Source organism: Heloderma suspectum, chromosome 1, assembly GCF_057233095.1.
Source record: "Heloderma suspectum isolate Gila_16-S chromosome 1, 16-S_ref, whole genome shotgun sequence".
Classification (NCBI taxonomy): domain Eukaryota; kingdom Metazoa; phylum Chordata; class Lepidosauria; order Squamata; family Helodermatidae; genus Heloderma; species Heloderma suspectum.
Genome location: NC_139458.1, coordinates 396,305,872 through 396,319,851, shown reverse-complemented (window position 1 = coordinate 396,319,851; position 13,980 = coordinate 396,305,872). Strand labels below are relative to the sequence as shown.

Below are 13,980 nucleotides of genomic sequence, written 5' to 3'. Positions count from 1 at the left end.
GCCAGGAAGTGATGGGGCCAGATGCCATGATCTTAGTTTTTTAATGTTGAGTTTCAAACCAGCTTTTGCACTCTCCACCTTCACCCTCAACAAGAGGCTGTTTAGATCCTCTTCACTTTCTGCCATTAGGATGGTATCATCTGCCTCCCAGCACCCCCCAGCCAGCCATGCTGGATGGGGAACGCTGGGAGTTGTAGGACATTTTTTCCTAACCATAGATAGGATCGCACCCTTACGGTCATGTCTGTTTTCATCTTACCCAAGAATCAGCCTCTTTGATCTCCATGGGATTTACTTCTGAGTAGACATGCATAAGATTGCACTCCTTAATGCATTTGATGAGACAGGCACCTGTTGCTGGAATCCTATCTGCAGGCGTACAGGAATGTACTTTCACTGCAAGTAACAGGGCAAATAATCCTAAACACGTTTTCTCAGCAGTAAATCCTACTCTCTTCAATGAAGTTTACTCCCAGGTAGGTGTGCATCGGATCAGAGCCGATTGAACTGTGGTGCTGGAGAAGACTCTTACGAGTCCCCTGGACTGCAAGGAGGTCAAATCAGTCCATCCTAAAGGAAATCAACCCTGAGTGCTCATTGGAAGGACAGATACTGAAGCTGAAGCTCCAATATTTTGGCCACCTAATGCGAAGAGAAAAGTCGCTGGGAAAGACTGAAGGCAAAAGGAGAAGGGGACGGCAGAGGATGAGATGGCTAGATAGCATCACCGATGCAATGAATATGGACTTGAGCACGCTCCGGGAGAGAGCGCAGGACAGGAAGGCCTGGCGTGCTATGGTCCATGGGGTCACGAAGAGTCGGACACGACTGAACGACTGAACAACAACCTCTACAAAGTGCCCACCGCCGCTTCAAAAGTTTGCCATTTCTTTCTGTGTGCGGGTTTTTAAGTTCTGACCCTCTCTCCACTTTAAAAGACCTGCATTGTGCCCTGGGACCCGCTTCGGAGTAAACATGCATAGATTCTGAGGACCTGCCTCAAAAGACGAAAGATTAGCACTTTTAAAGCACAACCCTATGGATAAATGGGTACCGCCTCGGCGGGAAAGGTAACAGCGTTCCGTGCACCTCGGTGTTCAGTCACACCAGCCACATGACCACGGAAGCGTCTTCGGACAGCGCTGGCTCTTCGGTTTAGAAACGGGGATGAGCCGCACCCTAGAGTCGGATACGAGTGGTTGGGGACACCTTCACCTTTTTTATGGACATTCAGATGGGGGGGAAAGTCCTACAACTCCCAGCATTCTCCAGGATGTCTGGCTTGGGAATGCTGGGAGTTGTAGGACTCTTTTTAGGATTGCGCCGTCAAGTTCCTGAAGTCTGATTTGACTGAACCCACGAACGACCGTCCTGAGGGGGCAGCAAGCAGGAGGACTGAACTCTAGGGGGCGCTCGAGAATCAAACCGGGATACGGAACGCAACGTGAAAACCGTTCACGCGGGGTGGCGTGTCCCTTTTCGGACCCCGTCACGCCCTCACTGCTCGCCGTAGCGCGCCCGGAAGTGCCCGTGGACCGAGTGTGGAAGATGTGGGCGCTGCGGGCGCCCCCGTTGCTCAGCCCCCCCCAGCGTGCCTGGTGTTGGGCTCGCTGGGCGGCGTCTGCGGGTCCAAATCGGGGCCAAAAGCCGAGCCCGGACTCGAGGTACCGTGACACGGTGTTGTTGCCCCGAAGCGATTTCCCCGTCCAGTTGCCGGGCCGGTTGCAGCCCGAAACCGAGTTGGAGATACAGCAGGTAGGAGGAGGAGGAGGAGGAGGAAACGGCGCCGTGTGAACACCTGGCTTGAGGGAAGAGGGTCGGAGGACAAGGAGGCTCGTTACGCCCATTATCAAGCTAGGCGTGATGTAAATTTTCTAGGTGCAGTCAACGTGCGCGTTTTATTTTAAGAATGTAAGAAGATCAAAACAGCTGTGCTAGATTGGACCAAATTCCTGTCCAGTCCAGTGTTCTGTTTCCATAGCATTCAGTCAGATGCCTATAAGAAGCCCACAAGCAGGACATGAGTGCAACAGAACCCTTCTGCTTGTGTCCCCCTAGAAACTGGCATTGAGAAAAGCATACTGATGCTGGAAATAATATACAACCATCACAACCAGCAGCCACAGGCTGTTCATGCTTTCCTCTTGCTGCTGTTTACACAACACAAAAATTTGTATTCATGCAACTGATGTCACCTCGAGTTTGGTCCTTATTAGAATGAGAGCCAGAAAGTCAAATCTGACCCGTGTCCAAATTCTGCATTTGCTGTCAGCACCCCAGAGATTAATGTACATAACACAGATGTTTGCACTCTTGGGGTGCAATCCTATGCACATTTAGACAGGAACAAAAAGTCCTACAACTCTCGGCATTCCCCACGCACCCATGCCAGCTTTAAGTTGTTTTTTCTGCCTAAACATGCATAGGATTGTGCCCTTGGTCAGATGAAAATATGTGGAGCCATTTGATATTCTCCCCCCTCCCCCCCTGCACTGTATCAATGCTAAATGCACATCTATAACTCAACCTTAAACTGTTTGATTTTAGTCCCCCTACCCCCTTCTTCAGGAAACCCTGAAAAGAGACCTAGTTTGCTGAAAGGAGCTCAGGATCTCTTAGCCAAATTCAAGACACCCTTACCAAAGTACAGCTGTATAGGGGAACTAGTGATTAGCAGGTATGAAACTGATGCAAGCTTGTGTAGTGTAGATGTGCCTTAAATGTTACTTTAGTTTTGTATGTATGGTATCAGGAATGTGTTTACAACAATCAAATCACTATCAGCACCAGTACCAGTAGATGCTAAATATCATTGCTTGGATCTAGAGAAGTGTTGCACAACTGGAAAGCGATGTCTGCTTGTGTAAAGTAGCTCTGCTGAATTCTTCCAATTTCCCCATTACATTGCAACCCTATCACACCCATTCCAGCAGGTACATCAACCCTCAGGAGTTGCCTTTGAGGGAGAGGAGCCAGGAAATTTCCACCTGTGCAAGTGGAGTTCTGGTTGTTCTTCTATGGGTCTAACCCTATATTTGGTATTTGAAAGCAATCTAATACATACGAACCTGAACATTTTAGATTGTTGGCTTTCTGTGACATGTTTCAACCTCCTATTTTTAACAGTGTAGACTAAATCTGTCATTTTTAATGTGCCATAGCTGCAAGCATTTAATGGTATGCTTCTTTAGAAATGTGGCTTTTCAGAACTGTATTCATGGCAAAGACAAAGGAAAACTAAGCAAGAATTTTGTCTTCATGATGGACCACCATATGCCAATGGAGACCCACACGTTGGTCATGCTTTGAATAAAGTGAGTATTTCTTTCCTAAATTTGCGTTGGCTCCATGATGCTGTGCTCTCAGCTCACAATGAAGTCTATAAAATCTTTCAGTATTATATTTTAGATGTCACATGGAACAATGACAGAAACAAATATTATGCCAGTTTCCATTATTGTAGAGACATAAACTACTTCAGCATGAAATATTTTTTGGGTTTACCCCTCCTGACAGAAATCTGGCATGCTCTCATGGGTCTTTTGGATTACCCAACTTGCATCTTTAGGGTTCCGTCCTTATGGAAGCACATGCAGCATGCTATATCCAATACTGGCCATCTGTCAGTGAAAGAGAAAACACTGGCGGAATGGATTTCCTCTCTCACCTGAAACCCCCTGCATGCCCCCCAAATCTGCTCCGGAGGGCCCCCCAACCCTCCAAACCAGATGGGGTTGAGCTGTAGGGGGGAGGTGAGCAAGGGAAAAGCCTTGCTGTGTGAGCAGAAGGCTGGTCGTATGACATTGGACTTAACCCAGAGACTCTTTGTGTTTCAAAATAAAACTTGTTCAACTTTGTTCAAAGGGTGTTGCTGAGAAGACAATGCACAGTTTTTCATGGTTGTGGCACCAGCTTATATCACGGGTTGGAGTACATAAGTTAACTTTCAGCTTACATATTAAAACTACAGACATTGCAAGAAACGAATACCCTTGAGCAAGAAACATACATATCCGTTATTATTTTTTATTTTATTATTATTATTATTATTATTATATTGTGAATATAGCACCATCTGTGTACATAGTGTTTTGTAAAGTACAGACTTGATACATCCCTAGTCTAAGGAGCTTGGGGCGGAATCCTATAAAGATAGTCAGCAGCCTCTGAACTCGGAGGCTGCTGAGTATCCAGCACAGGGTGGCTGAAGCACAGAAGAATCTTCACCTCCATTCTCCAGCCGCCCTGCATTTCTGCTGAACGGGTGATATCACCTGTCTACCAGTGATGCTTCAGAGAGGGAGAGAAGGAGGCTGGGGCACCCATAGGAAACATCATATGGCCGCCTCCCCAGTCTCCTCCCTTCCCATGGGAAAGCCCCCTTTCCCCATCTCTGGGCTCCATTTCTGAGCTCAGAGATGTAGCCAGAACCACACTGGGTGGGAGGGGGAGGGTGGGGAGCGTGGTTTCTGGGCTCCAAGTTCAGACTCCTGTTTTCAGTCTTGGAGCCCACAAACCGAACAATCTTATGTCCCCCCCAGATGCTGTCTAGAGCACATAGGACTGCTCCCTTACAATCTAAAAATAGACCCAAGGGAAATAAAGCAAGGGAAGGGAAACAAAGACAGGGCTAATTGTGAAGAATATGCAGTTACTTCAGTTATGTGTATTTCAGCTTGATACGGTAGGTTATTGGGACTTGGGTGCTGTTCCAAAAGCTTTATAGAACAAATCATCAAATTAAACCACAGTTCAGAAGTTGGGAACTATATCTCCTGACAGTAGCAACTTTTAAGTTCAGTGGTTTTCCAGTATATGCCCCAGTTTTTCAACAAATAATGTCACCATATCTTGATAAGATAGTTGTTTTTGCAAGAAAAACTAGAATAATCTCTTCTACAGGTGATACGATCTTGTTGTCTTGATGAAAACCTTCAACTTCAACTAAGCCTTTCAGGATGCATAAGTAGAGATTTCTGGCTTTGGGTCACACTCAGGACAGCAAAGGAGATCACATAGGTTTTCAGTTTAAAATATGTATATATGGCAAGCAAATATAAATTCAGATCCACATTCCTACAGCTACAGATTCGGCACTAGTTACCCAATGGTTTCAAAAGCAGATTCTAATCGTATACTGAAGGCTTCTTGATTATTCCTGAATATTTAACTGTCTTGTGGCAAGAAGTTGATGCTGCACTTTATTCTGTTGCTAATCAGAACGTGTCAGTAAGCATCAAAACCCAGAAGAGCAATAAAGTGAAAGAGCATCAACAATCTTGCTTTTTAAAAGAAATTCCTTAGAAAATTTGGTATATGAGGTCTGATGCATGTGAAGGCGAGCTCACAGATCTTCTGGAAGGAGGTTTGGATCCAACTGTCAGATATTATTCTGAAAACATTATACTGTGGCTAATTATGTTCATGCAGACTTAAAACGATGCAGCTGTATTCAAAATTGTCCAACTGAGCTTTCCTTTATGGGTCACAAGAGAGCCTGTGATTCTGTAGGCATACAGTACAACCAGCAGTAAAAGTATTAACAAGTATGCTTTTTTACTGCATCAACAAGCTTAAGGATGTGTAAAAATAGTCATATCTTCTCTGTTCTAGCATGTTAAAGTTTATACTTGGATATATAAAGAAGTGTTCTTTGTATTTTTGGAGGAGCTTAACATTCCTTGATCTGAAGCAATGAAATGGATTATTTCTTTTAAACATCAGCTCTGTTCCATTAGTGATTATAATAGACACTAAAGATCAATACTGTTCAGACAATCGTATCTCAGCTTATTAAGCCAAGATATGCATTAGCCTTTTCCTTGCACATACAGCCCCTTTACAGCTCACAGCACTCAAACCAGGAAGTCTTTAATTAACCATTGTTTCCTGTTTCATCCTAACTATGCTGTCATCATTACCAGCTTCAGAACAAGCCTGGATCTTAAGCTGCAGTTTGAAGTTGATTTAAGACACTGGTTTGTTCAGAAGCTGGTAATGATAGTTCTAGCGACATGGGAAACTATGGTTTATTAGAGACTTCCTGGTTTGATCACTGCAAAGGAGCTGCATGTGTGGGAAAAATCTCATGTGTATTTCAGCTTAATAAATTAGTTATGGTCATCTGAACACGGCTAATATATATGCACACGTGTAAAGTGTGGCATTAAATTGAGAGCAGCGGCAAATGTGCTTTTGTCTTTAGCTTCTTGTTAATGTTGAATTGTGGTCTTATCTAAATGCCATTTGATACAAGTCAGAGTTTAGTAGTGTATCTAGTGTCTGTGAGTCTATAGCTTTGGTCAGAATTTGATCAGGATCAAACAGTAAAAACAAAGTATAGAAACTTCTAAACTTATTTTCTTTGTGCCAGGTCTGTGTGGTTTTGCTCAAGTGATCCTGCTAGCATGCTATTAGAAAGGAAGTATAGGGAGAGTAGTTCCTATGCAGCATAAACTGCTGTAATCTAAAATTAATATTGCAAGACTCATGGAAACTTAAACAGTGAACTGAAAATATAATGTGTGTCTCTCTTTTTTTGCTCTCCCTTCAGATTTTGAAAGACATCACAAATCGATTTCATGTAATGAGAGGCTATATGGTGCACTATGTGCCTGGCTGGGATTGCCATGGATTACCCATTGAGTTGAGAGCGTTATCAGAATGTGGGGAAACAAAACATCTTTCACCCATGGAAATAAGACAGAAAGGTACGTTGCCCCTTGCAAACCCCGCTTGTGATGTGGGTACCAATTACTATGTTAGTGATGGTCTGTGACGCAGTCTTGTTTATGAGAACAGCAGAATCTCACAATTGGGAGACAACGTCTTAGACATCATTTAAAAGATTTCCTAACTTTCCAAATGTACAGGCCTACATAGATGTAAATAAGGCAAACAAAGACGGACTAACTGAAGATCTGTGGAAATTACTGGGAACAGAGTTGCAAAAGGCAATAGTTTTATCCTGATCTGTGTTGTCAGTCACTTAGAGCGCAGTCCTATGGACTGCACACTCACTACTCAGAAGCTCCCAAATTCAGAGGCTTCCAAGATTCCTATGCCCTGCTGGGCTGAAACCAACAGAGCAGGAGGATTAGTGGAGACAATCTTTGACTTCCCATCCTCTGATCTCCTATATTTTTGCTAGATGGGCTTTTCAGCCCATCTAGCGAGGGCACTTTGGAGTGGGAGAGAAGGAGGCTGGAGGACGTACAGGATAAATCGTATTCTGGCCCCTCCAGTGTCCTTCCCTCCCTGCCTACCAGAACACCCCCTTTTCCACCTCTCTGAGGTCAATTTTCCGACTTCGGAGAAGCAACCAGCACGGTTCTCTCCATGCTGGCTGCGAGGGGGTGGAGTCAGGGCTTGGATTTCTGACTCCCTCTTCCAAGGTTGGAGCACTGTCTCTGACCTTGGAAGGCATTTCTGAGCCATTCTATCATCCCTGAGATGCTCACCCAGGGGCCATAGGATTGCTGTCTCCTATACTCACTTGTAAGTACTCAGTGAGTGTGTGTGTATATTAATATATAACATAATGAAAATAAAAATATGGAGTTGCCTTGTTCGAACTTAGGCTTGACAGTGCAGGGCCAAACAAATTCTATTTAATAGCAGGCCTTGGATTTCACTCCCTCCATTCATTAGTATTTGCTAGGTGAGTTTTGAAGCCCAGATGTTCACCTGAACAGAATGAGCTATTCCTGTGAACTGTAAAAATTGTTCCTAGTTCCAGGACTTTGTGAAAGAATTTGAAAGATGAAAACATGATCTGTGAGCACGTTTGTAGTTTTTACTGTTTTCACAGCTTCAGCTGAGGTGGGGAAGTAGGACTTCCCTGAAATTAGGGGAATTGATATTGCAACACGTTTTCTCTCTTCAGCCAAAGAATTTGCAGAAAAGGTAATTGAAAAACAGAAATCAGCCTTTATCCGTTGGGGCATAATGGCAGATTGGGATAACTGCTACCACACATTTGACAGGAAATATGAAGCAAAACAACTGAGTATTTTTCATCAAATGCACGATAAGGTAGGTTAAGATTTGGTAAGGTAAGACCTACACTGTACAGAAAACTAATCAGTTTGATTATTTAACTCTGTTGTTTCTCTTCTAGGGCTATATTTTTCAGGACTATAAGCCGGTGTTTTGGTCTCCTTCAACAAAGTAAGTAGTAACCGTACTGTTTATCCATGGGATATAGTTTGAGATGGGGTGGAAGACCTTTTTGCTAACATACTTAATTCATGCCTGCTCTTCATCCAGTACAGCCTTGGCTGAAGCTGAACTTGAATACAATCAGCAGCACGTTAGTCGCTCTGTTTATATCAGATTTCCCTTGTTGAAACCACCACCCAAACTGGCTTCTGTGATAGGTATATGTTATGCATGTTCTTAATTTCATTTTTGGTAATTGACTTCTAATGTACCTAAAATAATGCTTACTGAATATATGTATTTATCTTTAGATGGTTTACCTGCTGTGAGTTTAATTATCTGGACCACACAGCCCTGGACTATGCCATCCAATCAAGCAGTCTGCTATATGCCAAATTCAGAGTATGTATTTATTTGTTTTTAATTTATCTCTGGTACGTGAAGTTCTTGATTTCCATGCAGCACAGCATGGCTGATACTAAGGATTAGGGCTGCACTACCCATTTGTGCTGCCTTATTACATGCACAAGCTAATCCTATGCATTTGTACTCAGAAATAAATACCATTGTGTCCAATAGGGCTTCCTTCCAAGTAAGTGTGTTCAGCGTTGCAGCTGTACTATGAAATATTTGGTAACATTAATTTCTGCTGGCAAGCATAATGTTCTACTATGGATCCAAAAAAGGCAATTCGCTTGTCATTTCTCTCCTATGGATCCTGCCCATGAAGGGCAGTGATACACTAAGATGTGTTCTTACCTGTCTTTATTCCATTGGACTATTTTTGCTGCCCGCCTTAAAGGACATATACATGTAAAGCTTATTAACATATTGGGTTATAGTTTGCAGAGAGGCTTTTGATCAAGCAGAGGCTTCTAATGGAAGAGGGGGAGGCAGTTTTGGCTGATTTCCCTGCCCGTGCTGTTTGGAGGGTCTTCAAACTATCTGGGCTGCAGGGTGGAAGTGATACCAGCAAAAATTGCCTCTTCCCTTTCCATTAGGAGAGACCTCCACTAATCAAGATTCTCCATTAGATCAAGATTCTTTCTGTGAAAGAAAGGACTCATTCGGTTTATGGAAGGGCAGTGTTGGATGCAGGCTACTGGATGTGGTCACAGTTGCGGCCACACCAAATCTGTACACATGTGAATGGTTTCTGGTCATCTCTCCCACCAACTCGGTTGCCTGATTCCCAGACCAGTTTTTTAACCAAGCCCCTCCTCCCACCCCCACCGCCCATGCCTAAAAGTGGCTTGTAGTTTGGCACAGAGAGCTGCTAAAGGGAAAAGACCGCAACCCTGATACGGCGGCTGCGCCCCTTCCTTCCCGACCATCTGCTCCCATCGGTAGTACATGCCCTGGTCTCCTCTCGTTTGGACTACTGTAATGTGCTCTACGTGGGGTTACCCTTGAAGACGGTTCGGAAACTGCAGCTGGTACAGAACGCGGCGGCTCGCCTGATTAAAGGCAGCCGCCGGCGAGATCACATCACTCCAGTGCTGAAGGAGTTGCACTGGTTACCAGTTGTTTTCCGGGCCAAATTCAAGGTGTTGGCTTTGACCTTTAAAACCCTATATGGTTCCGGCCCAGCCTATCTTAAGGAGCGCCTCCAGCAACACCAGACAGGCCGCTTAACAAGATCAGCCTCGGATGGCCTTCTGTCTGTCCCATCAGCCAGGACAGCTAGACTGGTGGGGACGAGGGAGAGGGCCTTTTCTGTGGTGGCCCCCACTTTGTGGAACTCCCTTCCTAGGGAACTCCGTCATGCCCCCTCTTTAATGAGCTTCCGTCGTGCATTAAAAACGTGGTTGTTCAGGCAGGCATTTGGGGTGGGCTAGGGTATTTTTTTAAAAAAAAAATTATGGTAAAATTTTATTGTTTTAAATTGTTTTATGGTGGGTTGTACATCGCCCAGAGTGGCTGGGTGACCAGTCAGATGGGCGATTAATAAATTTAATAAATAAATAAATAAAACCCTTAAGTATGCATGTACACATGTTGTTAGCTTTGCTGTGTTGTAACCAGAGCCCTTAAGTTGTAGGTAGGAGGATTCGAATAAACATATTTGGAAAATCTTTTAAATCGCAGTCTCCAGCAGTTTTACGTGGCCACAGAAGGATGCAGCATAAAGCACATAATGGGAGAATTTGGAGGACACCTAATATATTTTTTAAAGAATGATAGGAAGATGTAAAAAGTTACCTAAGGAAACTAATGTAATTGAATTCAGTGCAGATTTTTAAAACATAGAATAGGGTTTTCCTCATCACCATGATGACTCCTGTTAAAATACAATGATGGTGGTATTAACATTTTCATTTCCATGACAGAAGTTTCCTTGTCGGCACTATTGGGTCATACGAATTGTTATGACGTGGAGATGATCTGCTGTATTATATTTTGGGGGATCTTTGTGCCATTTTCATGCATTGTTATATGATATTGTGCAGTACTAAATTTAAAAACTAAATGATATAAATAAAATTGTAGGTATTCCATTGTGAAATGTGCGAATACCGGGGAACACTTTATAGTAGCTGCGGACAGAGTTCAGTCTATAGCTGCTGTTCTGGATACACAGTTTGATGTGATTTCAACTCTTAAAGGTAAAAAAACCCCTATTGAATATACAGTTTAAGAAACGTACATGGGTTATGTCCAGTGGTGTCCTTCCACCAGTGGAACAGACACCGCTGGTAGATCAAATGCCCCCTTCCCCCTGCAGTTCCCTATACATGCCCCCAAACTGCTGTAGAGGTTGGGTGGAGATTTGGGAGGAGGCGATGCAGGGGACTGTAGGAGGGAGAAGGGGAAGAGAAACCCCCATTGTGTTCGTGTAAGGTTGTATTTAGCCCTATATTTATAACATTGAGTGGTAGATCACTATTTGCTGAGTAACTGAGAGCCAGTGTGGTGTAGTGGCAAGAGTGTTGGACTAGGAGCTGGGAGATCTGGGTTCTAGTCCCCACTCAGCCATGGAAGCTCACTGGGTGACTTTGGGCCAGTCACACACTCTCAGCCCAACCCACCTCACAGGGTTGTTGTTGTGAGGATAAAATGGAGAGGAGGAGGATAATGTAAGCCGCCTTGGGTTCCTTGCAAGGGGAAAAAAGGCGGGATATAAATGAAATAAATAAATAAATAAATAAATAAATAACTTCATTTGCCCTGCTTGTTTTTCTCTAGCTTAGTTAGAATAATTTGTAAAACAGTAGTTAATATCAAAAGATAAGCCCAGGTATTCAGTTTCTGAAATTACTCACAAGGCAGCCCTTGGTGTCCCCTTCAGTGGGGCTGTTGCTTTTCAAGGGGGGAAACTACAATCTAGTAAGAGCCTCAGGCTCTGGTATGCCCCCTCCCTACACACACACACACACACACACACACCACTGGCAATAGAAAGGATTGAGTGAACCAGGCTGTTCCACATTTATTTGAACATGGTATTCCTCTGGCTACTTGATCTGTTCCGGGAAAGAATGGGGGCTTTTAATTGGGCAGGCAGGGAGATGCCATTTTCAAATAAACTGCTATTTAGCCTTTTGTTTTTCTCCATAGTGAAGTGTTTGAGACTTGTATTAGGACTGAGATTTTTAGGAAAGCAGCAAGTGAATGATTTCAGGTTCCTAGACAGCCAACACCAAACGTCTAGGCATTTCTGCTGCCAAGCACATCACATTTTACTTATTTTACAGTTCTGTTTTTACTGGAACAGCAGTCAGGTTCTTATTATTTACTGCTTCAGTTCAGTTGGCTATGGAGACACATTTATGCTTGAAGTTCATGGCTTGGTAGCTTGAGTTGCTTATACAATACTCCAGCCTGAAATATAACCATTACCCTTGTGTTTTTTGTAAACAAATGTCCAAGTTTCTGCTAGAGATATTTGAGACTTTGGCCAGATAACAGGGTAGGACTACAGATATTGTTCTATTTTAGGGCTGTTGCCTTATTTAAATAAATATTAATCAATTGAGTTAAATTTGCATACTGATTAAAACAATACTTCAGAAGCAAAAAAGCCTTAGGGCTTAATCCTTTGCATGTTTAGACAGAAAAAAAGTCCTACAACTCCCATCATGCCCCACCCAGTATGGCTGACTTTTTTCTGTCTAAACATGCATAGGATTAAGCCCTTAATGATTTAGATTTTGTATGTATGTGTCATAGTGGACATCATCCTAGAGCCGGAGTGGGAAATCTTTTTCAGTCCAAGGTCTGAATTCCAATCTCTGGGGCTGCATCCTAAGTGTGTGTGGGGCCAAAGACAAAGTCACCATGGCCAAAGGCAGAGTGCATTTTCCCTCCTGGTCAAATTTGATGTGTTTTCCTTTTTTTTTCCAGGTATAGATTTGGAAAGTGGTGTCTGCTCACATCCTACAATTCCTGGAAAGGAATCCCCTCTTTTGCCTGCAAACCATGTGTCCATGTCAAAAGGAACAGGATTAGTTCATACAGCCCCAGCTCATGGTATGGAAGATTACAGTGTAGCTTCTCATCACCAACTATCCATGGTACTGTGGTTTTGTTTGTTTTTAACCTGTGGCTTTTTTTTCCTGGTCACACCAAAAATATCATGTTTAAAACATTTGCAAGTGGGAAGGAAAGATATCATTCTCCAGACATCCTATTGCTAGTCAGTTGTAACCCTGTTTATCACAGTTTTCCAACTAGAATGTTCTGAAATCTTCTAGAAAGATGGTTGTTACATTTAAAAATCACACATCCAACTATGGTAGAAATGTTTAGACCCAGTTTGCATGTCATGATGGGAAATTGTGGGTTAATTAACCCAATCTGCCAGGTTGCATAAGAATGGCCCCTTAGAAGCATGAGGGTAGAATGGAATATTTTTGGCATGGGATTGGAGCAATAGTTGCATTTGGAGCTCAGTAGGTGAACTGATATGTACGTCATAGGCCAAAAATGATCTGAGAATCAACTCAAAAGCATCCAGAACATTTGTTCTGTTTAAGGGTTCATCTGTGCAAGGCAGGTGGGAAATGCTTACTAGGCTGCTTTTGCACATTAGGGATCTTCCTGATCCTGCAGTGGTCTATTAGCCTGATCTATAGGCTGCTGTGTTATCTGGATACCTGGGATACAGTGGCTTGGATCCCAAGCACCACAAGTGGAGCCTTGCTTGCAGAATGAGGCTTTTCTACCTCATCTTTCACCCTGCATACCTTGAAATTCCATTCCTGAAGGTTGGGGACCATCCAAAATAACACTTGGTGCAGGGGGAAAGGAATTGGTGGAAACTGAAGATGTCCCCTACGCGAGCACTTCCAGCAGGCTTCCATTGTGTTCCATTCAATGTCAAACAATCAGACTTCTCCTTCCTCTCCTCCCCTCTGTAGCCCTCTGCACCCCTCCAAATCTGCTTCAGAGGTTCCCCCAACCCGTGTGTGTGTGTATAATATATATATATCGCGTTCAAGGCTGTACACCTATTTTTGGAATATTGAATTTAGTGTTTAAAAAATTCTGTATAAGCATTAACATATTTTCCCCCTATTAGAATTGGCATATAGTAACCATTTTGAGCAAGTGAGCAAATTTTACTTTTTTTTTTTTTTACTAAAACCATAGGAGTTTGCGCATCTGTAATGACTAAGGGAGAATTCCTATGGCCGTTAAGATATGCTGTTTTCCAGGAACCAACCTCAGAGCCCGCGCTCCAAGGTCGGTTCCCAGAAAACCGATTTTCCCCCACGTCCGCGCTGCCTCGGAGGCAACACGGAGAAGCCCCATCCGCACTCAGAAGAGGAGCATGGAGCGGCTGAAAAGGGGCGGGGCTGGGGGCTTTGTGGGGCGGGG

General features: G+C 43.5%; 1 protein-coding gene across 2 annotated transcripts in view; it reads left to right on the top strand.

Moving 5' to 3' along the window:
* The first annotated feature begins 1,530 nt into the window (after positions 1-1,530).
* The window catches only part of IARS2 (isoleucyl-tRNA synthetase 2, mitochondrial), a 51,413-nt gene continuing 38,963 nt past the window's right edge, over positions 1,531-13,980 (top strand). For both annotated transcript variants that reach the window (XM_084828764.1, XM_084828763.1), the window contains exons 1-9: positions 1,531-1,755; positions 3,192-3,314; positions 6,554-6,710; positions 7,886-8,034; positions 8,120-8,169; positions 8,269-8,378; positions 8,472-8,562; positions 10,651-10,766; positions 12,505-12,674. In XM_084828764.1, coding sequence (XP_084684890.1) covers positions 1,549-1,755; positions 3,192-3,314; positions 6,554-6,710; positions 7,886-8,034; positions 8,120-8,169; positions 8,269-8,378; positions 8,472-8,562; positions 10,651-10,766; positions 12,505-12,674 — 1,173 coding nt within the window. In that variant the 5' untranslated portion in view covers positions 1,531-1,548. The remainder of the gene's footprint in view (positions 1,756-3,191; positions 3,315-6,553; positions 6,711-7,885; positions 8,035-8,119; positions 8,170-8,268; positions 8,379-8,471; positions 8,563-10,650; positions 10,767-12,504; positions 12,675-13,980) is intronic.